Source organism: Penicillium roqueforti (assembly GCF_015533775.1).
Source record: "Penicillium roqueforti strain LCP96 04111 chromosome Unknown scaffold_15, whole genome shotgun sequence".
Classification (NCBI taxonomy): domain Eukaryota; kingdom Fungi; phylum Ascomycota; class Eurotiomycetes; order Eurotiales; family Aspergillaceae; genus Penicillium; species Penicillium roqueforti.
This window is the reverse complement of record NW_024067579.1, coordinates 1-27,809: the sequence shown is the minus strand read 5'-3', so window position 1 is coordinate 27,809 and position 27,809 is coordinate 1. Positions and strand designations below refer to the sequence as shown.

Here is a 27,809-nt window from a genome sequence, read left to right as displayed (position 1 = left end):
GTGGTGAGTCGTGTCCTCAAAAAGCAATATCTCCATGGCATATGTCCAACTTTCAACACAGGACTGGGAGAAACACCCGTGGGCGAATACAGTAATATCGCGGGAGGAGACAGGCGCTATTACAGCATGGCTGACATTGTTCTCGGGAGGCCGCTTTTTGATCACCCAAAAGCCCAAGGCTGAAGTTTTCCTTAGGAGAGATTCCATATCTCAAGGGTTTCAAGATCACCGGAATAGTGAAACCTCTGTGTATCACGTTGTCTATGAGATGGCTCATAGTTAAGGCAGGCATGGTCCAGGGACCTCATGAATGGAAATCTGTTATAGAATGTGAAAATGCAAAATGCAATGAACACGGTAGATCAAAATGTTATAGATCACAAAATAAGATCACCAATAAAATCCCACGATAAGTCGAGTTGGATGTAATCAAACGATGATTCAGCGGGTGCGGGCCGGGAAAAAAAAAAGGTAGCACAACCTTGGATGGGAGTCATCGCTCTCCTCCACAATCCCCCCCTCCCCTATTAATTCAAAGGGTCCTATTATTTAGGGGATATAATTCTCCCCTTCAATCTTTTGATCCTTAACTACTACATCTACCTCATCATGGCGACCCCGTTCCTTATCTCCCACGACCCCTCCTCCCCCACCTCCGGCTCCGGACTCTCGCTCAAGCAGATCGCCTACTTCGGCCGCGTACTGATCAAAGTCGCGACTCTCGCCGAGGCAGAGCAATTTTTGCGCCAGAACTTCCGCGCCCTCGATATCTTCGTCGATGCAACTGAGATCTCCTCCACCGGCGATCTCGTCGATATCCTCAACGCCGGTGCCGCTAAGATCTTGATCAACTTGGATCAACTGACCACCCTCTCCGAAGAACAATCCGTGCCCTCTTCCCGTCTGCTTGTCAACGCCCTGTCAGACTCCCAATTGGATACTTTCCAGCAATCAATCGCCGTCAATGCCGAGCGCAGCGAAGCTAGCGTCTGCACTACACCTTCCACCGTCCTCGCCGCCGCCGAGAAATTGAAGATTAGCTCGGACTCCCCACGGCTCTTCACAATTTTCGGTTCTCAGACAGTGTCGGAGGATGCCATTACAAACGTCACAAAGCAGGGCGCGATTGCTATTGTCCCCTCACAGGCATTGACCGTTGAGCGGGATGTGGCTGGCCAGGTTTCTGCCGCTAAGCTTATCGCGTCGGCCGCTGTTACTGACCAGGCCAATGGCTTGTATGCCACTTCTGTCACTGATGAGCGGGGAGCTTGTCTAGGCTTTGTTTGGAGCAGTGATGAGAGCATTGTTGAGGCCTTGCGTACTGGCACCGGTGTTTACCAGAGCCGGAAGCGTGGTCTGTGGTATAAGGGCCAGTCCAGCGGGGATGTGCAAGAGTTGATCCGCATTGGCTTCGATTGTGATGCCGACTGCTTGGTCTTTGTCGTCAAGCAAATTGGACGTGGTAAGAACCAGCTACCTACACTAATGGATGATGTTCGTATACTAATCGTGGTGACTCATTAGGATTCTGCCACCTTGGTACAGAGACCTGCTTCGGCGCATCTTCCGGTCTGTCTCGTCTCCAAAAGACTTTGGATGCCCGCAAGGCGGATGCTCCGGCTGGATCATACACCGCGCGTTTATTCAATGAACCTAAGCTCATCGATGCTAAGATCATGGAGGAAGCTGATGAATTGTGCCGTGCGGAGACCAAGGATGAGATTGCTTTCGAGGCGGCTGACCTGTTCTACTTCGCCCTAACCAAGTGCACTGCTGCCGGTGTTAGCCTGGAGGATATCGAGCGCAACCTTGACCTCAAGAGCTTGAAGGTGAAGCGGAGAAAGGGCGACGCCAAGGGACCTTGGGCTGAAAAGGCTGGCCTGGCCAAGCCCGAGTCTGCCCCTGCCCCTGCCCCTGCCCCTGCCCCTGCCCCGGTCGAGGATCGCACAACCCGAATTGAGATGAAGCGTGTCATCACTGCTTCTACTACTCCTCAGGTGGTCACCGATTACCTCAAGCGTCCTTCTCAGAAATCTAACGAAGCCATTGTCAACCTGGTGAAGCCAATCATCCACGATGTCCGTGATGGCGGCGACGCCGCAGTGCTCAAATACACCCACAAGTTCGAGCACGCTACATCACTTACCTCCCCCGTTATTCATGCGCCGTTCCCCGCTGAACTCATGAAGCTGTCCCCTGATGTTCAGGAGGCAATTGATATCAGCATTGGCAACATCGAACGCTTCCACTCCGCGCAGATGGGAAGCAACGAAACCCTCCAGATGGAGACCATGCCCGGTGTCGTCTGCTCTCGCTTCTCGCGCCCCATCGAGCGTGTTGGTTTGTACATCCCCGGCGGTACCGCTGTGCTGCCCTCCACTGCCATGATGCTGGGTGTTCCCGCCCAAGTAGCAGGCTGCAGCAAGATTGTCCTGGCCTCGCCTCCCCGATCCGACGGCAGCATCTCTCCCGAGATTGTCTACGTCGCCCACAAGGTTGGCGCTGAAAGCATCGTCTTGGCCGGTGGTGCCCAGGCCGTGGCCGCCATGGCCTACGGTACCGAGAGCATCACTAAGGTCGACAAGATTCTTGGTCCGGGTAACCAGTTCGTGACGGCCGCAAAGATGTTCGTTTCCAACGACACCTCCGCAGGCGTCAGCATCGACATGCCCGCCGGTCCCAGTGAAGTCCTCGTGATCGCCGACAAGACCGCCGTCCCGGCCTTTGTTGCATCGGACCTTCTCAGCCAAGCCGAACACGGCATCGACTCACAAGTAATCCTCATCGCGGCCGGCCTAAACGAGGCCGAGCTGCGTGCCATCGAAGACGAGGTCGATGCCCAGGCCAAGGCCTTGCCCCGCATGGATATCGTTCGCGGCTCGCTCGCGCACTCCGTCACCTTCGTCGTGCGTGACATCGAGGAGGCTATGACCCTCAGCAACGACTACGCGCCCGAGCACCTGATCCTGCAGGTCGAGAACGCCGAGTCTATTGTCAAGGATGTCCAGAACGCCGGCAGTGTCTTTATCGGCCACTGGACCCCCGAGAGTGTTGGCGATTACTCCGCCGGAGTCAACCACTCGCTCCGTAAGTATTTCTCAGCAACGACTTTTTCCCTTATATCCTAATTGAATCTTGCTAACATATCCCTCTCCAGCTACTTACGGCTACGCCAAGCAGTACTCTGGTGTCAACCTCGGCTCCTTCCTGAAGCACATCACTAGCTCGAACCTCACTGCCGACGGCCTGCTCGGTCTCGCCAAGACGGTAGAGACTCTCGCCGCTGTCGAGGGCCTGGAGGCACACAAGCGTGCCGTCAGCATCCGTGTTGCCCACATGAAGAAGAATCAGTCATAGGTCAGATAAGACATATTTTTTGGGTTACGTTCTCTTTTCGGTTCTATCATGATTGGACGTGGCATGAACACAGATACATTAAAATGCAAATTAGTCGCCATTGGGTTTAGAATTGATTATTACAGCCAATCATTAGAATATATCAAGTAAATAAAGTAAAGTAAATTAATTATCGGCAGACTAACGGCACATCTGTATACTAGGCCGATCTATCCCACTATCAGATCTAAGACATGACGTTGGGGATCCACTCGGTCGAAATCTTCAGGTGAGTCATGATTAGATAGTACTCATAGTACTAGTAAAAAAAATCATTCAAATTAATGAAAGCCAGACGCCCCTAGCATAATTTTGTATAAAACCAACCCAAAAAAAAAAAACAAATCCCGAAAAGAATGCTCAAAGAAATGCAAAGACCGAAGACCCCCACTTCAAAAAAAAAAAAGGGAACCCCACAGTCGTGAAATAGGGAGTATATCTCAAAACTGCGCAATATCATTCAGGATCTGGACTTCCTGGCCCGGCTTAAAGGCAGGAAGACCCATGTAAGGACAACCGTCACAGCGGAAGGCATCGCCCAGAGCACAGCTTCCACAAGAACCAGTCTTGCCCTCAACGGTGAAGTCCAGCTCGGTCAGGTCGCCCGTATCCAGCTTCATCACGTTCAATTGTTTATCTGCGTTTGCACGGCGCTCTTTATCCTCCGCCTCGAGCTTGTCGGCTAGACCACATGTGCAATCTTTGCAGGCGCGTCGTCGGCGACCGGTCTTGGGTTGGCACTCTGGGGCTGAAGAGGATGGTGTTAGATGATATAGGTCTTGTAGAAATGAAATGGTTGGAAGGGAGTGACATACGCGGCATTATGGGTCTTGTTAAATCTTCCTCGGAGAGGAGCGTATCTTCATTAATGAGCTCGTCGTCATCGTCGCGGTCGTGATTAGTCGCGGGCGCGTCAATCCCCATCGGCGCACCGAATCCTGTGGGAATAATAGGGACTGCGGTTGGCGGGGTAGGCTTATTCTTCTTCCTGAGACCGAACTTTAAAGGGACAGCGGCGGAGGGCTCAAACTTTGGTTTCTCGAAGCCATTATCGGACTGCACGAGGCCGGCCAGGACGGCCTCCATGGCGTCCGAGGCATTAAGGGCTGAGTCTTGGGTTTGCAACTTGGCACCGGCCTTCATGGCGGGGACGAGGGTGGCGTATACATTTCGAGTGAGGAGTTGCAGCGCCTCGGAGCGCCGTGCGCCGTCTGTGTCGGTGAGGATGAGGACGAGGTCGTATGTTGTTGCGGGAAGGGAGACGACGCCTGTAGAGAGCCGGTCGAGCATTTGGAGGTCTGTGGTTGAGCGGTCGAAGGTGTTGAAGAGGCCGCGGAGTTTGTCCTCGTGAGTGGCGATGGAGGGGGGTGCCAGGAGGAGGGTGCGCTTTGCGTGGATTGGCTTGGGCGAGGAGAAATCCACGTCCATGTCGTTGGTGTCAATGGTCATAAATGAAGGAGCCATTGTGAATTTTATTTTGAGATATGAAGTGCAGAAAAGAAAAAGATCTGGAGAAGATAACCTTCTTTGGAGGGGTGGCAAATGATTATTAAGCCTTGTGGATGCCCTCCAGGGCTTGTCGATTAGTTAAAGAGATTGTCCTATCAGCGAAGGCGTGATTACTTGAAGGTTTTAGAACTCTTGCGACAACGGAGTCTCGGAGTACACTTTATATCATTCCGATGCCAGTCAGAGACAACGCTTAGCAATCGTGGCGTTAATCTTAGAAATGGCACACTGTGAAGGCTCCATCACATGACCAGCCTATACCGACTCTTCTTCCTAAGTAGGCAATCGCACCCGCCTACACATATGGCAAGGGATGTTGGACTTGATTTAGCGTTCATTCCCTCTATCCCTTTGTTTGCAGTTGCAGTATACACATGGTCTTTTCGGGTTTACTCCACATGTACATAGCTGCATATGTCTCATCCTTCTATAGTTCGCCACAACTAGAGCTCCACCCGGAGAACACTCACGTTGAGACAAAGCATCTCAGATAAACCTGATGTTGATCGCTTCAATTCATCTCAATCCGGACTCGGCAGTTCAGACGCACTCGATACTCCAATGTTAAGATGGAATCGTGAATTGAATTTGAGTCAAGAGTCACCAATATGAATCACTCGGTCGACCTAATTCCTCAGAGGAGGCTGTCCTTGAAGATAGACCTAAGAGAAAAAGAAACGCTTCTCAAGGCGCATCCCGATCACTGGACCAAACCTCGATTCACAAACGGCCCTTTTCAGAGACAGCTGATATCAAGAAGCGGGAGCTTGAATGTAAGAAGCCGAGCAATACAGTACATGCGCAAATGATGTTGAAATTGGATGGAATTGAACTAGGCGGTAATGAGACCACACATATTGCCCGCTTCAGCGGAACACGTTGTAAGCCTGCTGTATGAGACTCGCTCAAGAGATAGCTATATCGGTCATGATGTTCCTTGATGGTTTGTAGGGAGTACAGAATTGGACCCTTTGTGGAATGTGTATAGACATTCATTCAGAATTTAACACAGAAGGACAGAAGGACAAAAAGAGAACCTGTTGATATTACTTCAACAACTAACCACACCTAGATGTAGATATAGCCAGGATATGATGGTCAAATCTACCCGTATAAGCGGCGATGTCTTGTCACGAGTTTTCCAGCTAATGCCTGAGACAGGCTTGATGTTATCGAGCTTTTCCAGGAGTCGATGGCCAAGACTGAAGTGGGTTCCTTGGATGCTACTGTATGCGCCGGACTGCCTCTATGGTGGTTGGTATCAATATGTACAAAAAAGATGATAAGCAGTCATCACTCATAAACTCCGTCGAAACGAAAACACTAAAAACACTTAGCGCTTGCGCTCACGGATCTTCCACTTGATTCCGTCCCTGTTGGTGCCTCCCACGGAATTTTCCATCTTAGCCCGCTGCCAATCAAGCTCTTGCTCTGCGGTCCGAATCTCGGCGTACTGCTTGTGCAACGCAGTCAGCTTGTTGTGTCGGGCCTCGATGGCTCGTTTCCGGAGCTTGCGAGCCCGCCGAGCATCCACAAGTGCTTGCCGCTCAGCCTCAAGCTGCTTAGGTGTCTTGCGGGTCTTGCTTGACGTCTGCTCTTCTTCCTCTGAATCTAGCGCAGGTTCTTCTTTTTGTATCTTCTGCTTCTTCATTGCCAGTTGGTCTTGTCTATCATCGGCAAACACCACCCTGGTTGGTTTCGATTGCACCGGCGCCCCGAAATCGAAATCGGAGTCGTCGTCAAACCCGTCATCGTCGCTCTCGTCCTTTTTCCCATCCTTTTTGCCAAGGACCTTGTTCATGCCATCTTGCAATTTCACGTCGCGCTCCAGGCGCTCAATCTCGCGGCGTACCCGCTCGCCAACCGTCCGAAGATAACCCTTATCTTGCGTCTTGAGCAGCTTGATTGCCTCGTGGCTCAGTCCCTGCGCTGCGGCAGAGTCTCGTGCTGTGCCTTTGCCACGTCCGTGCCGACCCTGGGTCCGGTTCTTCTCTCCCATCATACCGAAGGCGAACTCATCGGGGTTGCGATCCCGCACCTTCTCTTCGAGGCGCTTCAGCTTAGCCTTCTTGGCATTGTAATCTTTGGCACGGAGCGAGTAATCCTATTGAAGTTAGAATGTTTGTCTTAAAACTACGCATGAGAGAAAGCTTGAATCATTGGTAAAATATTCCAAGACCTCCTTCTCAGGAACTAACCTTGTGCTTCTCGAGAAGACCCCATTTCTCGCGGCCCTGGAGCTGGCCACGCTCTTTGTGGTTCCGCCGTTGGACGGCGTTGCGCATGGACGACATGCTGAGTTTTGATGTTGATAATTCCCGAGACAATAAATAGAGCACAAGAAAGTGTAGAAGAAACAAAAACGCAAAGAGCGAAAAGACGCAGATGTCTCTAACAGAAGAGTTGTATCGAGATGCAAAGTCGGAGAACTTTTTTTTCTGATTCTGCCAATAGTAACTAACATTCTCTCCGCCCGAGCTCGGCTCACTCGCAATCAACACTCCCACCTAGCCTCGATCTTCTCTGTAAAGCCATTCGATGAACCCCTCTTGAAACTACTTCTACCTCTTCGATTCGTTTTATTAGGCTCCGGAGCAGCCGAACTCATATCTTGTCCCTCAACAACCGGGACCAATCCCCCTCAAAGCAAACTCTCCGGTCGACCAGTCCATACACTCAGCCCCGTCAATTTCGATCTTGAGATCGATCTACAGTCCCAATGGCTACGTCTTCCACATCCCCCGATACCTCTTCAACAAGTGCACCCAAAAAATATAATCTTCGCAATCCGCTTCCGCTCTCAGCCCCCCAAGAACAAGAAGTGAAACTGCTGTACTACAAGCGAGTACGCGCCCATTGCGCACCCGAAATTAAAGGTATACAATTCACGTTGCTTCCTACGCCAAATACATCACCTCTTTCCAAATAGTGCATAGCTTGAGCTTGCAGAAGCCGGTCATGAGTTTCAAGCGGAGAAGCAACTCCGGCTCGCATGACCATGATCCACTCCCCACACCTCGAACATGTCTGAAACAACCAACTAACCCAACTATGATATAGCATTTGCCGAGTGCGCCGTCAACCGCACTGTCACTGCAACATGGGTCTGCCGCCAGCAACGTCTCGCAATGAATTCATGCATGGTCGCCCACGCGAAGCCGGAAGAAGAGGATCGCGCACGTGAGGAGTGGTTCGCGGGGTATGAGGAACGGCGACGCGCGCGTGAGGATGATCTTGCACGGGTTGAGAAGCGTCGTGCGGAAGTTATTCGCATGATGCGCGAGGATGAGGCGCGGACACGAGCGGCGGAAAAATGATTGGAGATCTTCCTATTTACTCCATGTATCCCTCCCGCTCCCGTTCTCTTCATTTCTTGTGTGAGTATTTCTTGTCTATATGGGTTTCGGCGTCTTGAGTATTCTGCTTCTTGCGTTTCTCCGAGGTCGGAGGGCGAGGACTTTCCTCTTCGGGCTGGGTGTTTGGGGGAAAGAGCTATTGGGCTCTATCTGGCCTGGCTGCCTGGTTGGCTGGGTCTTGCATGTTACAGGGTCTTGCATGTTACAGTCCGGCACCCTATCCCGGCCTGCTTCCCGTCATCGTTTGATGGACAGATATCAGACCGATCCCGCCGGGCAAGTCGACCCTGGACTTTCCTGGCTAACCCAGACTCGGACTTTATATCTTTTTCTCTCTCTCTCCTCACGGCGCACACAGGCAAACAAAGCAGGCGTTTTGCTGGGCATCTTGATTACATTGCATGATCATCCCGAATGCGGAGCGATGGGATAGAAATTATGTACAATATACACAGACGATTGCATATCTTGGTTTAATTGACCGAAGGTTGTCTTCTTTATTGGTTTATTTGCCTCTATGGTCAGGCGAGGGGACTTTTGACCCCAATTTGTAGACACAAGTCATGAAATAGATGCTCTCCGTGATAGTACAGCCAGGACCCGGTCCGATGGCAGATTAGAGAGAAAAATGAGAACAACACCAAGCGCCAGAAACACCACCAGCCCGAGACCAAAGACAGAAGAGGCCCCTGACATAAATGCACTCCCTTAAACATCAGTCATCTTCCGGTCCTCATCTCCATCCCCTGCCTCGCCCATGGTGGTATCTTCGCCGAAGAGATCCTCCATCTTGCCATCATTATCATCCTCGTCTTCATTATCTTCAGCTCCATCACCACCAAAGCCCTTCCCAGTCCCAGGCTGGTGCATCACATCAAGCACTTCATCTTCCTCGCCCTCACTATCCCACTCCTCCTTCAAATCCCACCCCATTCCAGTAAGACAGAAGCGCTCAGGAGGCAAGCGCATGCCACCAATAAGAACACTCTGATTCGCCGCAGGAACAGCGCCATTAACACCAGCAGCAGGATCGAATCCCCGCGATACACCAGGCAAAGCGATACGATTCCTCTCCGACGCAACCTCCATGAGGAACTCCTTCGGCAACCCTGTCTGGAACTGGAAGTGCAAGCGGGAGGCAATGGCCAGCCGCAACGCGGGCAGAGAAACACTATTTACTTCGCCGGAGCCCTTTGCGCCCGCGGTACCGTCTGTTGCCGCGGCGTATCCTTCCGTTGCGAGGTGCACGGAGTCTTGTAGCACATTAGCAGTGTAGCGGTAGGCGAAGTCGAGCAATTGGAGGGGCACCCGGTCTTGGTATGAGGTTACCCCGAGTGAGGCGAGGAGCATGTGGACCAGCCGCACGTCCCTTGGTCGTCGCGTTTTTCCGCTGTCCTGGGTTGATATCCCGGGGACTGCAGGCGGTTGTGGTGCTGTTGTTGAAGCGCCCGTTGCTGGGACATGGGGTTGGGTGTGGGAGCTTGTTGCGGCGGGCGCGGAGGTCCCGTTCGTGGCGGAGGATTCGGCGGGTGGTGTGAGAGGTTGTGTGGTGGGTGCTTGGCCCTGTGGTTGGCTTGGGGATGCCATTTTATCTTGGATTGCTGATCAAAGATCAAGTAGGAAAGAAAGAGCGAATTGCACTGTTGCGAAAGTGGTCAAGATGTTGAATTATGTGATGATTAGACGGCCTGAGAAATGTAGTCGGGCAGCATTCCTAGCACAATCCTCAGAGGCTAGGAAACAGCCAAAGATGCAAGTAGCGTTTAATGTGTGATGGAGAGAGAGAAAGTGATGGCTAAATGAGGCCGAAAAGAAGCATGAGCTCCAGGGCTCAGCCAGTATCACGCTTAGGTAATCGAGTCGCCTGCCTGCACAAGTTAATTAACTAGATCACTTTAACAAACGGTCATATCTACATAATGCTTTTACTATATTAGATTGTAGATCATCCTCAGCTAATGTATCAGGCTCTTCATTGTGTTTGAGCAAGACTATTCATTTGTTCCATTCATTACATCCCCATTCTCATGATCCTATGTATGTGCGCCATGAATGTACCAAAAACAAATGCGAAAACGCCATGAATTAAAAAGAGTCGGGCACGAGCGGCCGTGTATAATGTAGTCCCCAACTCCTTGTCTGCATGAAATTGTGTTGAACGTGGATATATCGCTGTCAGGGAAGTCTAATGCAGAATCTGACTCAGTAAAGCACTCGCAGACGGGTATCTATGACGCAAGAAATGCCCAGGGATCGATGCCTTAGCAAAAACATAGTGGTGGGTGTATGTTCAAAGATTTTGCGGCATCTTGGACCGGATGGGAAGTTCGGTTGTGCTCGGTTCGGTTGTTTCTTGTGCTTTCTCGATGACGGGAGACAATTCCTCTTCACCGATAGCCCCCTCTTCGGCACCTATATCGCCTTCCACTGCCTCAATTATTGAGGCTGCTTGGTTGGACAAGGCAACGGAGTCCTGCGAGATGTAGCTTGCGCCGAGATCGCCCTCGGCCAACTCAGCCTCATCAAGGTACTCGCTGCCTTCACCCTCGCTCAATTCTTCATCGTACTCTTCTTCTTCCTCTTCTTCCTCTTCTTCCTCTTCTTCCTCTTCTTCCTCTTCTTCCTCTTCTTCTTCGGCTAGTTCTTCTTCGACATCTTCCTCGTCTTCATCCTCGCTATCTGTTGACGAGAAGTCTGCAATCTCATGCGGTGTGTTTCTCCAGTATGTGAAGTCCGTATATTCCTCGCCACCGTCGTGTACAAGAAGGCTGGTTGGTGGAAAGAAATGGTCGAGCAGCTCTTGCATGGTCACATAACTGCTCTTGTACTTATTCAGACTAAGCAAATCCAGAGACACTTCAGCATTAGAGTTGATTGTGAAAATCCGAGTAGACGGAATGTTCACAGAACGATAACTCAATGCGTCTGTTAATCGATTTCCGAAGCCAGCATAAAAGGGATTCTCTTTGCCGCAGAAGAGGTTGAGAATATCCCGCAAACATGCCATCTTGAAAACTTCGGGTTTTCTCAAGTAGATCTCCCGCCGCAGAGCGGCCATCGTGCGATCGGGGCTGCAGATCACAGGACCTCTTGGTAGTCTGTATCCATCTTGGCAAATGCCGTGAAGATAGGCTCGTGTAGTATCAGTCTGGCCTACAGACCGACTTGTAAGATACATAATATTATACCCATTGTTGGCAATGTCGGTGTACAACTTGGCAACCCCCGTATGCGTCCAATCGCGTCCGATCATATTGAGAACATGTCCCAACGCATCTGATTTGGTGATAGTTCCATCAATATCAGAAATCACGATCGGGGTATTGCCATTCCACAGATACATGTTTGCAGTGCAAATTGCTCTGTTGACGCTGAAAGACATTGTGTTGGCGCCGGGCTTCAGTTCCAAGGCCTTAAGTTGATCACTTGTCAAGCGAAGTGTTTTGGCATAGTTGCGGGTTTCAATGGGGTAAGACTCATGCAAAGGTGAATCTGGGGGTGTGGGAAAGCCGGGTTGAACATCTGATTTGGTTCGATGATGGCGCGTAGTCAATGCTGGTTCCAAAACAGCGTTTTCGCCTTCGCTATGATATCCTGGGTCGGAGAGAGCATCATCGCTCATCGCTATGTTTGGTCGCATGGAGTGAAGAGTGGCTCTCCGATCGGCCATTTCCTTGGACTCTTCGCTGCTGTATATCCATAGATTACCATGTTCATCGGCTCCAATCAGTGCACCGATATCATAGCTTCCTTCAAGCTCTTCTGCAAGGATCTTGCGTGCAACAACCTCCGCGCGAAGGGCATCTTCTTCGTTGCTTTTGTAGCCAGTCATATCCAACATTAGATCTCCGGTCTCGGTGACATGTGATGGAATATTAGACCCAGACAGCTTCTTTGAAAGCGAAATTGCACGAGAGACCGCTTCCTGGGCAGACAGAGGAGGACTACGAGGGCGCTGTGTTTCGCCCTCGATATCAATATCACGAGGTTCATCATTCCCATTTGCAGATTGGCCGGAGAGAGATTGTTGAGGAGAGCTGGTCGAGAGCACGTTTTCCGAGAGTGTATGATCAAGCAGCGGTTTATCGCTCAACGAACCGTGCCGTGAACGGGCCACGTTGGATTCATCGAGAGATGGCGATAAGGGTGTTATTGTCCCTGTTGAAACGGTCAGTCGAGGGACTTGGATCGAAACTAAGTGTTGGAGATGTGTCTTACCCATGTCCGTATTTGCCCGTAACGGCATCCCCATCGCCGGCGGGGTCTTTGCGCCTTCCGACAATGCATCCCCGCTTTCTTTATCTAGGTCAAGGTAATCTGGTTCCTGCAGCGAAGGTAGAAGATCCGGTTCGCTCTGGGCTCTTGGACTGGCTGCTGGAGATACCAACGGCGAGGTCTGCAAGGATGCGGGGATGTCATCGGTCGTTTCAAAGATAAAGAATGCCTCGCCGCCCTCTCCTAATTTCATGGCATATTCTTGTTTTATCCCGTTCACGTTGAACTCCACCTTCTTCTCGAATGGACGTAATAGCGAAAACTTGCCAAACCGGACATGAAAGGGCGAACAAGCGAGGGTGCCTTGAGGAAAAGCCAAGTCAGTTATCGTGAATTTCGTCTCTCGGGGAACTGTAAATACCATCTTCTTGCTCTATGACAATGACATCAATAGCCCCGCTAAGAGTGGCCGGATTGATAGAATTCCATGTCTTGGAGACAGAACCGCTTATAGAGCGATAGAGCTGCATCCCGCCAAATGGGTGTCTAGCACCTTTGACAGCTGGGGGTGAAGATTTCCAGTCCGAAACAAATTCTAGAAAAGCAGAGGGACAAAAAGAAGAAGACTGAGACCAAGTTGTTGGAGAATCGGGGAAGTTGAACTGAACCATGTGACACTTGGAGCAGGCGGACAACCTCGGAACGCGGAACCAGTTGTCCCGCGGAAGCTCAAGTATCAAACTGAAAAGCCCAAACTCTGGTTGCAAGTGTTTCCATATCTCGGGGTGTCAGAATGAAATCTGTGTCTTTTTCCCCTTTCGGTTGAAGATTAATATCTTCAAGAGCGAGGTGGAGGTGGCCTTGGATCCTCTCGCATTTTGGTGCGGGTTTTCATACGATCTCCATTTTCTGGGTGGGAATAGGAGTCGCGCCTTGAAGCTCCCATTTCTCAATCGTGATCTTTCCACGAGCATGCACTGTGATTGAGAGTGCGATCCTAACTTCTCCATAACACTAGGATAGCCAAAAGTTCATATCTTCCACAAGCTTTGTCCGTGTTTCTGCCCACGCGATTTCGACTACCATAGTCGGAGATTCCTTCAAGCGGCCTAATTGTATAGGGTCCATGAGTAATCCTCCTGTTTATTCATCTCCGACTGGCCTCTCACTGATGCTTTGATATAAGTCGGTAATTGTCGTCTTTAGGCCAAGAACTAAATATGCTGGCAAAAGAACCGCTTGCAGATGAATGTGTTATGGTCTGCTTCCTAACAACAAGACGGTTGCTAGAAGGGTCGTAGGTATCCCATGATGTTCTAAGTAGTCCTTCTTCGAAATTCTCAAAACAATCAAGGAAGGAACGCTCATCGATGATAAAGACAATATAAGGGTTAGATAAATCCTCCAGCTCCCGGTCTAGGATCTGGAGAATCCTGGATTCCCTTATACTCGTATGTTGGAGTTGTAGAAGGAAGAACCTCTTGATATAACATAGTTGCTTTAGTAGATTCAAGGTTTGATATATACACGCGAACTATAGACACATATCTATAGAGTGTACAACATAGGCTTGGGGTTTCTTTCTTAAGTGGCAAATGACAACATAAAACCATCATCTAGGTAAAAGCCTTAATAGCATGCCACGATATTGCTATGAGACGATGCTTACATATGGAAGCTCACACAGCCATTCCGGGTTGGAACTGAGACGGCATCTAGAAGGCATTCTAGATGAATTAAACAAACAGCTAAAAAGACATCCCAAAAGACATCTCAAAATATACAAACGATATTCAAAAGACATTAAGATATCGTACAGTCAAATCATAAAATTGTAACTGCTGTAAAGCATACCGTCCAAGTATAGAGGCCGTACTCCGTTTAAGCGGTATATGCCGTAGCGGCTGATCTCCGCTGTGGCGCTAACCTATTTTGGGTGGCTAAGATTCCGGGTCACGTGTCTATCCCACCCACTCCGGAGAGCATTGGCGATCTTTGCAATTCTCCTGTATCCCGCTGCCCACGTCCAATGGGTTACAGACGTTGGGATGTATGAGCCCCTATACTTTGCATTTGACGCTTACCCAGCAGTGGTCCCTCGCGTGAGAGTGCGAGGCGTCATGGCCCTCTTTCTCGCCGTCTCGATCTTGTGGGCTTTGATCTGGTAAGTCCCTTGGTTGTTCCAGCATTCTCTTTGCTCAGCTGACTCAATTTATGAAGGCTTCTCTACCGTGCCTGGCAAGTCTGCCAGACTTCAAATGAGGTCTTAGTTGAGAAACTCGGTCTCGACATTCCTCCGCCGCCAGAGGTCACCCTCGAAGAGATCACAGCCCGTGAAATCCGTCTTGCTTGGAAACAGCCCGACTTTCATAACTCAATACATAAGCATATAATTCAAGTGAATAACACGAAAGGTATAAGATACACAATCCCTTCCTATCACTAAACAAAGCACTAACAGTCTCTAGTCGGTGAATCCAAACGAGCAGAAACAGCTGTGGAAATATCAAATCTATTGCCGGGTAACATCTATCATATTTGTGTTCTTTCCGTTAGTGCCGCAAACTTCCACACGCCCAGTGCGATCCTCCATGTCCGAACAAAATCTCTTCCGCTGTCCGAAGCCCAGCAGAATGGCAGCGCCGGGGGTCCAATTATCCGCGCATCGATCCCCAGGTCTACAGTAGGTCTGCCGACGCCATCCGCCCCGATAATGTCTCGTGAGCATAGCGCAGGCCAATTACCGGGGAAACGGCCCTCGGCCGGACGGAAAATTTCACCTGCGACTGGGGACGTTTCACACGGGAATTTCGAAGAGACACTCAAAAGCAGAGCCAGAACTGCCAAGGATGAGACTTTGGAGCAATTGGCAGACCGCTTGAAGTCATTGCAGCACGAGAACGAGAATGTGGAAAAGCAGGGGGCAGAGGAGGAAGAAGAGCATATTGCACTGCTGAAGGATCTTGAAAAACAGCGCAGTGAACTGCGGAAGCGCGTCAGGGAGAAGGATGAAGCAAGTGGCGATTTGAAAAAGCATGTCTACAAGCTCGAGAGCGTCAACCGAACTGTACAGGGCGAAAAGTCAAAACGCATGAGACTCCTTCAGCAGAAAGAGGCGGAGCGCAAGAAGCGCAAGAATGACATCTTGCGATGGCAGGAGAAGATTTCACGCATGAACTCCGATGCTATACAGGCAAAGGATGACAAGGCCAGAATTGAAGAAGAAGGGGCGGTGCGCGCAGATGAGGTCCGAGCCAAGATCGCAAAAGAACAGGCGGAGATGAAGACCATTGACGATGAGATCCAGGATAAAGGAGGACGGGTCAAGAAGCTCGAAGAAGAAAGAATGGGATTACAAGAAGGCGATAGTGAAGATGGCAAGGAGCTGGATCGGATCGACAACGAGCGAGCTCGTCAGTGGGAGCACAAGCTGGGCAACCTACACGCACGTTATGCCACACTTGTGAATCTGCACGCGCAAGCCCAGCAACAATATCAAGAAGCCCAAGAACGTCTAAAGTGGCTCACTGCCCAACGACCCGGCAGCTCAGGGCCCTTTGCCTTCCCGACCTTGGATCTCGACATGTCGAATATTGCCACCATTCGGCCCCGTCGCCATCGCAGCTCACTCAACAGCAATATGTCTTCCCCTCTGAACTTCCCGGCAGTCGAAACCTCGTTTTCAAATAGCGTCAACTACAACCCGTCCGGTCACTCGCCTACATTCCCTCCGAGCTCTGCGTTTTTCAATATCAATAACGGTATGGCCCTTACAGGCCTCTCTGATCCCCCTGAGATCATGCGCTCGGATACGGAACTTGCTTTCAATAACCCGCAAATGAGTCCCCGTGCGGATGCCCTGTTGCCATCCGATCTCCTTGGTGACGAGGAATCGCCAGAATTCCCACGGTCTATAATTCGTCCCAGATTTGCAACCATGGAGGCGACCAGTACTACTTTAGATAGCTTCGGTCACGGCCCAGCATCGCCTGTCTCTTCGGACAGTCGAGCCGGCAGTATCTTTGCCAGCCCACTAGAGACTCAAAATCGGCGGGATGAATCCCAAGGTGCTCATTTGTCTACTGCTGGGGAAGCCCCGAAAAGCGCATCGCGAAAGCTTTCTGGTCTTTTCGGGTTTCACCGGCCTCGTGGGAAAACCCTGGCAGATGAGTCTCCTATGCTGGGATCTTTGAAACCCGGTCAGAGTCAATCCTTCCCTCGGAATATTGACGAGCTGGATCCAATCGGTGCACGCCGGCGGCGATCGAGCTATACCGGTAACTGGGCAAACCCAATGTCATTGTTCCCTCGAAGCAACACGACTGGTGTCACTATGGACAGCTCTTCTGACCATGCGCCCTCTCGGCGAGCTGCTTTCTCAAATATATTCTCATCCAGCAAGTTTGGCTTCGGCGGTGCTGGCACCCGTGGGGATCCCGATCTTAGCAGTGGATACAATCAATTCAGTCCGCGACATGATCCTATTGATCCATCATCGCTTCTTGGTGGCGTTCGGCGCGGTTCTCTGTCCCCGCGACCTTCGTCGACCTCATTCGATACACCAAATCAACTTCCACACCCCTCGACGGACAACCGCCATTTCGGGTGGCCATCGACTGATAATGCTGGGCACCGCAACAGCCCGCTCGGGTTTGACTGGGCCGCGCCATCCAATTGGTCTCGAGCTCCTTCTCGCCGACCTTCAATCCAGTATGGATCGTCCGGACACCTTCCTCTCGGTCTAACCGGCGAGCCTGATTTCGTGGGGGACACATTTGACCGTCATCATCGACCGCTCCAGGCACCGATTGGCACTCGTCCGTCGTCTTCTCATCGACCGCTGACCCCAAAGCTGAATCCTGCTGCTCCGGCATTCACGGCCGTTCTCACGGGCGAGAAGTCGGAAATAGACACAGACAAGGGCAATGATCCCGAAAGTCCCTTTGGTCTTCACGATTTCGATGGATCTCCTTCGGAGTCTCGCACATCTCGCTCCGTATCCCTTTTCACTGGCGATTCCTATGAATCGTTGGAGCGCATGCCATCTGCTACTTCCTTGGACAATGCCTCCAAGGAGTCGTTCATTCGCAAGATCACGCGCAAGGGTAGTTCCAGCAAGTTCAGCTCCTGGAAGGATCGCTCGGGACTTTTCTCTAAGAAAGGTGAATCCTCGCAAGGTGATATTGACGAGGATGCCACCAGCGAAGCGCAGCTCGGCAAGAGTGTCGATAGCACTGTCTCAAGTGTGACCTCCGCCGATCGCTCAACCCGCAGCAGCTTGGGATTCTTTTCTCGTAAGTCTCGCAAGTCTGACAAGGCCAGCGAGACTAGCGAGCGAGCCAGTGAAGCTGGCGATGAAGAGATTCCTGAGATTGAGAATTCATGATTCTCACATGTATCTCACATTATCTATAGACCATCTTGGTTTGTCCTTTCACTTTCATTTCCTAGATTCTTAAGCATCCTCCCTGAAGGTTTTTGATATGCATCTCAACAACATATTAGTTTTATTTACGGATTTTTGATTTTACATAGTCACCTGGATGTATCTAGAAATTGTAGTATATCTGGTCTTACAAGAAATTATTGCATTATCCTAATCAAATCACTTCAAGTCCTCAGAATCTAAAACCCTCGCGTTGGGGCAAATGCGGGCGGGCAGAAATCGCACAAAATGACACTTTCAATCTCTGGACATTCATCACTTAACATCAAAGTCCAGTAGATCAAAATGGCAAATTCTAGGTAAGCATTGAAAATTCTAGAAAATTTCAGTCCGGCTACTAAAAGAACACAGATTTGAGTACGTCAAGTCCTTTGAGCAGCCGGACGTGCTGCTCCCCAGTACGTGGATTGTGGTCCGCATTGATGGACGAGGATTTCACAAGTGAGTCTCCATCTCTTGTCACTTGGGAATGCCCTATGCATGAGGAATCCTCATAGAAGAAGAAAATGGCAACTATATATCCGTCTTCATGCGTATCTTTCACCAAGATATGACGCTATGACTGCTGTTCTAGTTCATGCTCTCATTTCTCTTCGGAGTCTAACCTATATAGACTCTCTGATCACTACGCTTTCGCGAAACCCAATGACCGCCGGGCACTGGATCTGATGAATGCTGCGGCAGTTGAGGTCATGAAAGAGCTTCCAGACCTATGTATCGCCTATGGAGTCAGTGACGAATTCAGGTATGTCCAGGTCTTTTCATCGCTATCTTCGCAAATACTAACAGTCTTCCTTCAGTTTTGTCTTTCATCCCAACTGCCAACTTTTTGAGCGGCGTAATGGGTGAGTATTTTCTCTTTGCTTCTATCGTGCAGTGGTATAAGAACGGCCATTGATAGAACCTCTTCCATCCAGGAAACTAGTTACCACCATCGTCTCTACATTCACAGCACACTACATTTACAAATGGAGCGAGTTCTTCCCCGAAAGACCTCTCCTGCCACCGTATCTACCCTCTTTCGATGGGCGTGCGGTCATCTACCCGAATAACCAAATTCTCCGCGATTATATGAGCTGGAGACAGGTTGATTGTAAGTGGCCTCGGAATGCCCTGGTTTCGGGCTACATCCGGCTAACCCAATATCACTAGGTCACATCAATAACCTCTACAACACTACCTTCTGGACAATGGTGTTGCAAGGCGGAATGAGCAATACAGACGCCGAGCAAGAGCTAAAGGTATGCTATTGTTCCTTTCAGTTCAAAGTACAGGCAATTGACTTGATACCAGGGTACTGTATCCGCCGACAAGAACGAGATTCTCTTCAAGCGGTTTGGAATTAACTACAATAACGAGCTAGAGATCTATAAAAAGGGCACTGTTCTTTATCGCCAGGTATGTCCTAGTTTATAAGTGTTTCTTTCTGTCTCGGCCGTTCTAATATTTCTCTACAGTACGAGCTAGAGGAACCAAAGCCTACAAAATCACCTGCGGGCGAAGAATCACTGGTGGTCGAATCTAAGCAGTCAAGGTCACAGCAAGACAAGATCCGCAAACTGCGCCGGAAAGCACAGGTCGTGGTTGACCATGTCGACATCATCAAAGATGAGTTCTGGGAGAAACGACCGTGGATTCTATCAGGTACTCCTGGAAAATTACCAGCGTAGCTCAGCTCCAACACAAATCAAAAGACTTCTACATTTTCTATGGTTGCAATAGTCAAGATTTCGCCAAACAAAAAGGGTATCTTGATTTCTAGGCGTAAGAGGAAAACAGGTATATGCAGAATTTTGTACCTGGTCCTGACATGCATGTGAAGCGCTCAATATCAAAATGCGTACAGCGAAATGGACACATCAAGCCTTAGCTTCCTTCTTATCCTTCTTCTCCTTTTTAGACTTCTTTTTCGAGTCTTCAGCGCCCCCATTATCTCCTATGCTCTTATTCTTCTTGCCCTCCTTCTTTTCCTTTTTCGTCGCCTTCTCCTCTAACCGCGCAACAGCTTCATCCGTCCCCGTAGTCTCCGCCCCAGTCAGATCAGATTCCTGGTCAATAGACCTAGGCGTTGGGTAATCCTCCTCAGAAGCAGTCCGCTTCTTCTCCTTCAAAGCCTTCTTCGCGAGCTTCCCAGCAATCTTCTTCTCCTTCCGCTCCGCCTTCGCAGCCCTCTTCACACGCCTCGCCTCCTTCCTCTGCGCCTTCTCCACCTTCCGCGCAGCCTTGGCCAGTTTCCTAGCCTTGCGCTCGCCCTCGTCTTCATTTTCCCGCTTGCGCTTTGACTTAGAGGAAGCGGCAGACGTAGAGGTAGACGTAGACGTAGACGCGCTCTCGTCTTTCTTCCCCTCAAGCGTCCCAGCCAGCCCATCCCCCCTCACAAAATGCCGATAAAGCTCGCTCGTCAGCGCATTGTTCTCGCGCGCAGAGGTCGCCTCAAAACTGTCGTTCCCGACGCCCTTCAGCGCGTCTTCGAACCCGCGCAGCCACCACTGGTTCGTCGGGTCTTTGGTTGTCTTCTTGCCCACGCCGTGGTTGTTGGTTTTGCGCGAGACGAGCAGTGGTCGGGTTAGGCCTAGGCCGCTGTGTGCGCCGGGTCGTTTGTTTGGGTTTAACGGGTTGCCGGGACCGGACCAGCCGTGCTTGATTAGGTAGGCTTGGGCGTCCATTTTGTGGTGGTTTTTGTGTTTGCTCTGGATGGAGGGTTTGGTGGATAATGGGTTTGGAGTTTGGGTTTGGCTTTGGTGTTTGGTTTTTGATTTTGAGTGAGGTTGATACTTGGGTATGTATGTATGTTGTGGAATTGGAGGAGAGGGACTTTGAGGGTGTTGGTCCCTTACGCAAGAAAAGTTTTGATACGGAAAAAAATGTTGGAGATAAGATTCGACACCTCAAGGGTCAGGTTATGCATGGATAAATTGACTGTTTATTCATGCTTACTAAGAGTTATGATTCCCGTGCACAATTCGATAGAGCTTAATGGCGCCTTTTTTGCATTTTCTTCAATTCAAAGTTGGTTTCTTTTTTGTGATTTGTGATTTAGGAAAAGAACCAGAGCTTAAACCATATAAATCATACTCATTGGTGCTCGGAATGAACGTAGTTCAATTCAACCCTATACCCTAACAGAGGTTATAGTCCAGGAATATATTTCAACCCTCCACATGTAGATACTACAACCCAGCAACCAACTTTTCTACACAGCAATCCCATAATAAAGACATAACTCATATCATTCAATTGTAGATCTATTTTTACCCACCCCAAACACCCAACGATACACAACAGACAACCGTCAGCAGCAGATGCATTCACCCGCACACAGTACACAGACTAGTACGGCTTGAACCTATCCTTCTTCTTCTCCTTCGGGCGAGCCTTTGCAGAACCAGACTGGACTGGAGCATCGCTCTCTTCTGCAGGTCTCCATGCTCGCACGAAGCCATCTTCACCACAGGTGAAAACGGACTGACTCTGGGGGACATAGTTGGATTAGCGAGGGTTACAAAGAACGAAAGCCAATAACAGGCCAACAAATATAACAAATGATGAGAAGCATTATCTGAAAACGTACCTGTTCATCCAAATACACCGAGCGTACAACCTCCTCGCAATGAGCACGGGGCAAGCGCCACAGATTATCCCGGTCTAGCTTCCACGACGGGCTGGAAATAAGTGGGACAAGATCGAGACGGTTGTCACTGCAAGACATAGTTAGCAAATACAAACACCCACGAGCCCAGTCCACGAAGACCCAAACACAACAGCACGTGTGCCTGTCCGACTTCTTCTTCCGAGCACGAATACAAAAAACCCCAAACCCCAAAACAAAACAAGAAATAAACATACATCTTGTTCCCAGCGGCAATATACGGTCCCTGCGCACCGAAACACAGCTGCGCAACATACTCGCAGCCTAGCGGGTCGCGCACGTCACCGAAATGCACGGGCTCGGGCTCCTGCGAGGCATCGTCTGGGTCCGTGGCTGGGTACACGGAGAAGTGCTCGTCGTGGCTGAGAGCGAAGATGGTGCGCTCGGACAGGAAGCCGGCATGATGTACGGAGCCGTGGTTGATCACTTGCACTAGGGCTTCGTCTTCGTCGGTTATGGTCGTATCGTAGATGTTGACTAGGCCGTCCGTGCTGCCGGAGAGTAAGATGCTGCTGCGCGTCGGGTGATATTGGAGCTGTGTACCACCGGTAACAGGCAAGGTGCCGATGTAATGGTTAGTCTGGCTGGTGCTGCATGTGGGGTTTGGAGTGGGTGTTGGGTATGTTGGGTTGGGCTTAAATAATTGATTCTTAATGGAGGTGCACTTACCTCGGTGATATCGTCGTTGTGGCTCTCCACGTATTGGAGGCGGAATTCTTGGGGGGAGCGGATATCCCTGTGTGAGTTAGTGGGTCTGGCACAGCTGTTTTTGTCTGACATATCCCGATGTAATTATCGATGTTCAAACTGGGCTTAGGAGATAAAACTGAGGTATAGATGAAACATACCAGAATGCAACAACCGCCTGCGAAGAGACAAGTTCCGTCCCCGCAACAATAGTGTTCGTCTCCGGGTTACAAGCGACAGACAGAACCGGCGACTTTTTCGCTAACATATAAGACAACGCATTAGCAGATAAGTATTTAATCAGAAAGCAGCAACAACCCCAACCAAGCCATCGCCACCCTTGCATCCAAGCGCCGAAAAATTCCCCGAAACCCAGTAAAAGACCAGCGGAAATGCAGCACCAAAACACAAAACGCACATGTGCCAGCAGGTTCCCGAAGACAACCCAAAGAGGAAATCGATGCATAAAATCCAAAACAGAAAACAATAAAAAAAAGCTTAACTGGAAAAAACTCACCCGTTTCCATCTCCACAACCGGACTGCCATTCCCAGCCCGAACATCCCAAACTTTCACCTTCCCATCGCGGCCACCCGTAGCCAAGAGGTGCGACTCACCCATGGCGAAGCTGCGCAGCGCGGTCACGCCGCCGCTGTGACTAGCAGCCGAGACCACGGACCCGCGATCGAGATCGGCGGCGTCAAACATGCGCAGCGAATCATCTGACGAGATGGCGGCGAATGTCCCCGGCGCCGAAGGCACGATGGAGTAGATGTAATTATCCGCCGGCAGCGACAGAGTCGATGAGGCGACTGCTTTGAGGGTGTGCATTGTTGAATTCCCGGGGAGCTGCTAGTCCCGGTGTGTGCAGTGTGGCTGGATTTTTTGGGTTTGATATAGAGATGTTTTGATCTCTGGGGTGATCGTGATCGGTGATCCCGCTGTGGCTGATGCGAGGGGCAGCGATTAGTTTCCGAGTTGGTGATCGACTATCTCCGAGGATGGATGTGCTGTGTATTGGTTTTTGGTTTTATGTATTATTAGCGTGGAAATTTAATCAATTCGTTTGGATGAGGTTCGGAGTTTGGCTAGATTTTTTTTTCTGGCGGGACGTGGGGCCAATATCTGTCGGAGTACGATCACATCGATGTACATCCTGTAGTTCTTACGGAGTCCGGAGTAATTCAATACGAATTTGGCTGTACACATATGTACAATATGTACTCAATATAAAATATAGTGATAGGTAGATTGAAAAATAATCCTTCAGCTTTCTTTGCAGAACGAATTAAAAAAGATCTCCTATTCAAAAATCAGGGGCAAAAAAAGTACGTACTCCATACGCTAGATGTTAGTCCCCCCCCCAAACAATGCACTAGGCTAGGACTCCTGCGAAGCCCAATCCCATGGGCTGTCAGTCCCAAGCGTGTGGGTTGCGCAGGCCGGTCGATCAATCCTCCATGACGAGCTGGTGAACAATGACAGGTAAGATCAGCACGGACTCTGAAATATTCCCGTACAGAGGATGTACCCTGCAAGGAGAGCACCGCGCTCGGGGTTTGACCGGCGCTAGGATGATTCTTTGTACGGAGGAACCTATGAAGAGGGCTAGTACCCGGTAGATCCCCAACAATGGCCGGGATATGTTTTATTAGTACGGAGTAGTAACGGAAATCCGCGCTCGGGCCAGGGTGGAACCGGTGGCCTGGGAAGCCAATGGCTGAAAGGGGAAACATCTTGGGCTATCGTTTTGATGGGAATGTTGACACGTAGAACGCAGATAGCAGTAGGGGATATATATAGATTGCAGGGTTGGGAGATAATCAAACAACAGACTGGACACGAGTCAGGACCCAGTGCGGTGGTCTTGGGGTCATTCTTACATATCACAAACGAAGGAATCCATGGATTACCCCGAGGTGCAGCTTACTGCCAAGAGGTGGTATCTCACTTGATTCGCTCGACTGTGGCATCCACGAACCCAGGGCTTTGGGTTGCGGTGAGGGGAGATTCATCAGTCCATGCAGACGTTGTACGAGTTGGTTCTTTTAAGATGACTTGTATGACGAGTCGGAGGCATATGTTGTAAGTACATGTTGTATTGAGGTGTCACAGAGATGTAGATATTGATACATATATAGTAGGACATAGTGTAGTATAGTATACCAGAATACAGTACAGCAAATAACAGCGCCACGCTTACCCTAGTTACCAAATAAGTAACCAGACGCCTTTTACCACTCCGTTGGGCCCTCACCAAGTGGAATCCCTGGAAATGAGAGGCCCAGACGGTCCGCATCCCGCTAGGGCGTGGGTCGCCTTTTGGTCCACGTCGATCTAGCTCTTACGGGGGTACGGAGTGTACGGAGGGTACGGTATCGAATATGAGGAGTTGAATCATGTATACTGAAGCAAAAGCAAAAGCAAAAGCAAAACTGGAAAACGCAAAGTCGAGCAAAAGACTATACCAGCATCAACCAAGCCCTAATTGGTTTAGCCTTCCTTCAACCATTGCTCTGGGATGCCTTGCATAAGGTCTACATATGTTGTAGTTGTGGTGTATGTTGTAGGTAGGTAATATAATATGATTACTAGTAGTTATTCGTATAGTTATTTCGTACAATAATGAATTGTCAATACCTAACTATTCATGAACAAATCCTTTAAACGCCCGTACCCAACCCAACAGCCAGTACCGGTAGCGCGGGTCGTACTTTTCCCTTTGTACTTCTGCAAGTTCTGCAAGTTCTTCTCATTCCCCTTCATCTATCCTCATCCCTGTCTGCTTCTTTTTATTCTCTCGCTTTACCCGCACCCCGCTATCCCCGTGGGCCCGACGGGAAGGAAACCACAGCTTCACAACCTTAAAACCCTCCTCTTCCCTTCTCTTTCTGAGGACTTGCAGGAAATAGAGTTGGACCTGACCTGAGACTGCACATCGACCTGTGATTTGTGCTCGGTTCCTGGGAATCTCGAATCTCTGAGCTTCGCCCGACCGTGCAATCGGCCGGAACCTCTCGTTTAACCCGAGCTCATCATTTGCTCGTGGGCTTACGCTGCGCTTTTCGCCGCGCGCAGCTGATTTGCTCTTTTATTCTTGTTTCTTTTTATACCTGGCATGATCCGTCGATCTGAAACCGCCTTACATATCTTGCGCCATCATTGATTGATCGCCGATAGCAACACATTGCCTTACAGTCTGACCCCACATCGCCAGAATGTTTACGAACGGGGATGCCAGGCTGCGACACCTGCCACCCATACATTCTCCACCCCCGCCCAAACGGTACAAGTCCGAGTCAACCTCCGCGAGTGATGCAGGCCACTCCAGATACTATTCACACTCCTTGGCAGGAAGTGACCGAGTCCGATCACGACAACCGTCTTCCGCGATGGACTTGTACACCTTGATCGATAGAGATCCGGTCGATAAAGATCCGCGCAGGAACGCTCGCTTTGCTAGCAATGGATCGGTGGCCACACAGGCATCCCACGCCTCGAACGCATCTCAAGTGTCGCGATCGTCTCCTATCATACTCTCCGATCACAAGTATGCCACTCCATGCTCAATCGTGTACTCTATGACTGACCTCTTCTCACAGGATACCCGAGAAATACCCGCTTCACAAAGAGAACGGCCGGTTATACCATGGCTACCGGAAAGGAATCTACCCTCTCCCGTGCGACGAGGAAGAACAGGACCGTCTCGACATATTCCACAAATTGTTCACCGTTGCACGGGCCGAGGATGGCTTGCTCTATGCACCACACCCCACCGGGTCCAAGATTCTCGACCTGGGCTGTGGAACGGGTATCTGGAGCATCGAGATTGCGAACAAATACCCGAATTCCTTCGTAGTCGGCGTCGACCTTGCGCCAATACAACCGACCAATGTCCCGAAGAACTGCGATTTCTACGCCCCGTTCGACTTCGAAGCGCCCTGGACCATGGGCGAGGATTCATGGGATATCATCCACATGCAGATGGGATGTGGGAGTGTCGCAAATTGGCCAAGTCTCTACCGACGGGTCTTCCAGCATCTCCGGCCGGGCGCCTGGTTTGAGCAGGTCGAGATCGATTTCCGGCCCCGCGTTGAGGACAAAGATGGTGAACCGGGACGTGCTATGGCTAGCTGGTACTCGACCTTGAAGCATGCAACGGAAGCTACTATGCGGCCCCTGGCCCACAGCTCGAACGAGACGATCAGGAATTTACAAGAAGCGGGCTTCACCGAGATCGACCACCAGATTGTGGGGTTGCCCATGAACCCATGGCACCCCGATTCTCACGAGCAGAAGGTCGCGCGCTGGTACAATCTCGCTATCTCCGAGAGCGTCCAGCCGATGTGTTTGGCTCCTTTCAGTCGGGTTCTTTCTTGGTCTAGGGAGCAGATTGACCGCATTGCATTCGATGTCAAGCAGGAAGCGTTCGACAAGAAGATCAAAACATACAACCTTCTGCACATTTACCAAGCGCGAAAACCTGTCGAGGAATAAGCCGGATCCTACCCACATGACGGTCGAAGGGTAGCTAGTACTTCAAATCGGAGGTGATCTCGACAGTGCTGGCTTTGTCCGAGAACTACACTCGCTTTTGATCGAATTCAAAATAGACCGGGTCGCCGCTCACAGACTTTGGCTGGCCCAGAGTATGCACTTGCCACGTTATGTTGAACGTGCATCTGCTGCAAGGGGCTGCAGCTAGATGTTCGCTCCGGAGCCAACGACTTTCAGCACAGCTTTATGATTTTGTTCAGAACAGACATATTATCCCCGAAGAGTGTTGCCCTTGAAGATTCCACCCGCAGCGGCCGACAGGACTATGAACATTGTTTAATTGACTTCTCAAGGGTGTTTGCGCGATTGACGGCTGACACGATGTGTATGTGAATCATCTTCTTCCTTTCTTCCTTTCTTTTCTTTCTATGCACCCACGGCTCCCTCGAGTCTCTTTTTCTTTCTATTCTGCTATACTCTACTCACTCTACCATTTATTTCTCTTGTGTCTTTTTCTCTCTTTCTCTGCATGCTGGACTTTGCATCTATGGCGTTTTCGGCTTTAGTCAGGATTTCGATTTCGATTTCGAATCTTGTCGGCTTGTGATATATATACCCAGATTATTACCTTCCTATAGTTTCTGACACTTCCATTTACTACCTAAATGAGAGTCGATATGTCTCTTTGGAATCAACACGCTCTTCGTATTCTTATCTATCTCTATTTCTGTACTTGATAGCTGTAGATTCCATTAGCTAGTTATGTTGTCAAGGCAGTTTCTATTAATTATTGGTCTCTCGGGTCTCAAAAAGATATGCACATACAGCTCTGTTCAAAATAGTAGCATCTAGACCTTTTAATCATCATGATATGGCTGCATTGTCATACATTCATTGGCTACAGTAAAAGCCAAAAAAAAAAAAAAAAAAAAAAAACCAAAAACCAAACCCCCCCAAAAAAACCCACAGCAAAATAAAAACCCCCTATTGAGACAAAAGGAAAAACCGCCCCCCAACACCGGACGAAAGATAAAAAAAAAAAACAAAACAAAAAA

General features: G+C 49.9%; 10 protein-coding genes across 10 annotated transcripts; 5 read left to right on the top strand and 5 right to left on the bottom strand.

Annotated features, from left to right (window-relative positions):
* Positions 1-609: 609 nt before the first annotated feature.
* Positions 610-3,357, top strand: LCP9604111_5866 (histidine biosynthesis protein HIS4; the record flags this gene model as incomplete). The annotated part of the gene is made up of 3 exons (XM_039073723.1): positions 610-1,462; positions 1,525-3,087; positions 3,158-3,357. The coding sequence occupies 3 exons, from the start codon at positions 610-612 to the stop codon at positions 3,355-3,357; spliced, it is 2,616 nt and encodes an 871-aa protein (XP_038927901.1).
* A 479-nt stretch (positions 3,358-3,836) lies between these two features.
* Positions 3,837-4,860, bottom strand: LCP9604111_5865 (uncharacterized protein; the record flags this gene model as incomplete). The annotated part of the gene is made up of 2 exons (XM_039073722.1): positions 3,837-4,144; positions 4,212-4,860. 2 exons carry the CDS (start codon positions 4,858-4,860, stop codon positions 3,837-3,839), a joined length of 957 nt encoding a protein of 318 aa, XP_038927900.1.
* Positions 4,861-6,238: 1,378 nt separating this feature from the next.
* Positions 6,239-7,199, bottom strand: LCP9604111_5864 (rRNA-processing protein UTP11; the record flags this gene model as incomplete). Its single annotated transcript, XM_039073721.1, has 2 exons — positions 6,239-7,009; positions 7,104-7,199. 2 exons carry the CDS (start codon positions 7,197-7,199, stop codon positions 6,239-6,241), a joined length of 867 nt encoding a protein of 288 aa, XP_038927899.1.
* Positions 7,200-7,624: 425 nt separating this feature from the next.
* On the top strand, positions 7,625-8,222 carry LCP9604111_5863 (uncharacterized protein; the record flags this gene model as incomplete). Its single annotated transcript, XM_039073720.1, has 2 exons — positions 7,625-7,781; positions 7,966-8,222. The coding sequence occupies 2 exons, from the start codon at positions 7,625-7,627 to the stop codon at positions 8,220-8,222; spliced, it is 414 nt and encodes a 137-aa protein (XP_038927898.1).
* Positions 8,223-8,969: 747 nt separating this feature from the next.
* LCP9604111_5862 (putative transcription initiation factor TFIID, 31kD subunit) lies at positions 8,970-9,848 on the bottom strand (the record flags this gene model as incomplete). Its single annotated transcript, XM_039073719.1, has 1 exon — positions 8,970-9,848. The coding sequence occupies one exon, from the start codon at positions 9,846-9,848 to the stop codon at positions 8,970-8,972; it is 879 nt and encodes a 292-aa protein (XP_038927897.1).
* A 4,676-nt stretch (positions 9,849-14,524) lies between these two features.
* LCP9604111_5861 (Fibronectin type III domain protein) lies at positions 14,525-17,862 on the top strand (the record flags this gene model as incomplete). The annotated part of the gene is made up of 3 exons (XM_039073718.1): positions 14,525-14,640; positions 14,697-14,890; positions 14,945-17,862. 3 exons carry the CDS (start codon positions 14,525-14,527, stop codon positions 17,860-17,862), a joined length of 3,228 nt encoding a protein of 1,075 aa, XP_038927896.1.
* Positions 17,863-18,207: 345 nt separating this feature from the next.
* LCP9604111_5860 (tRNA guanylyltransferase) lies at positions 18,208-19,592 on the top strand (the record flags this gene model as incomplete). Its single annotated transcript, XM_039073717.1, has 8 exons — positions 18,208-18,221; positions 18,274-18,363; positions 18,536-18,667; positions 18,723-18,767; positions 18,840-19,015; positions 19,075-19,163; positions 19,216-19,320; positions 19,380-19,592. The coding sequence occupies 8 exons, from the start codon at positions 18,208-18,210 to the stop codon at positions 19,590-19,592; spliced, it is 864 nt and encodes a 287-aa protein (XP_038927895.1).
* Positions 19,593-19,781: 189 nt separating this feature from the next.
* Positions 19,782-20,588, bottom strand: LCP9604111_5859 (uncharacterized protein; the record flags this gene model as incomplete). Its single annotated transcript, XM_039073715.1, has 1 exon — positions 19,782-20,588. The coding sequence occupies one exon, from the start codon at positions 20,586-20,588 to the stop codon at positions 19,782-19,784; it is 807 nt and encodes a 268-aa protein (XP_038927894.1).
* Positions 20,589-21,252: 664 nt separating this feature from the next.
* Positions 21,253-23,088, bottom strand: LCP9604111_5858 (WD40 repeat domain-containing protein; the record flags this gene model as incomplete). The annotated part of the gene is made up of 6 exons (XM_039073714.1): positions 21,253-21,393; positions 21,494-21,620; positions 21,769-22,106; positions 22,241-22,307; positions 22,420-22,519; positions 22,776-23,088. 6 exons carry the CDS (start codon positions 23,086-23,088, stop codon positions 21,253-21,255), a joined length of 1,086 nt encoding a protein of 361 aa, XP_038927893.1.
* A 2,387-nt stretch (positions 23,089-25,475) lies between these two features.
* On the top strand, positions 25,476-26,754 carry LCP9604111_5857 (class I SAM-dependent methyltransferase; the record flags this gene model as incomplete). The annotated part of the gene is made up of 2 exons (XM_039073713.1): positions 25,476-25,807; positions 25,860-26,754. The coding sequence occupies 2 exons, from the start codon at positions 25,476-25,478 to the stop codon at positions 26,752-26,754; spliced, it is 1,227 nt and encodes a 408-aa protein (XP_038927892.1).
* Between the last annotated feature and the right edge of the window lie 1,055 nt (positions 26,755-27,809).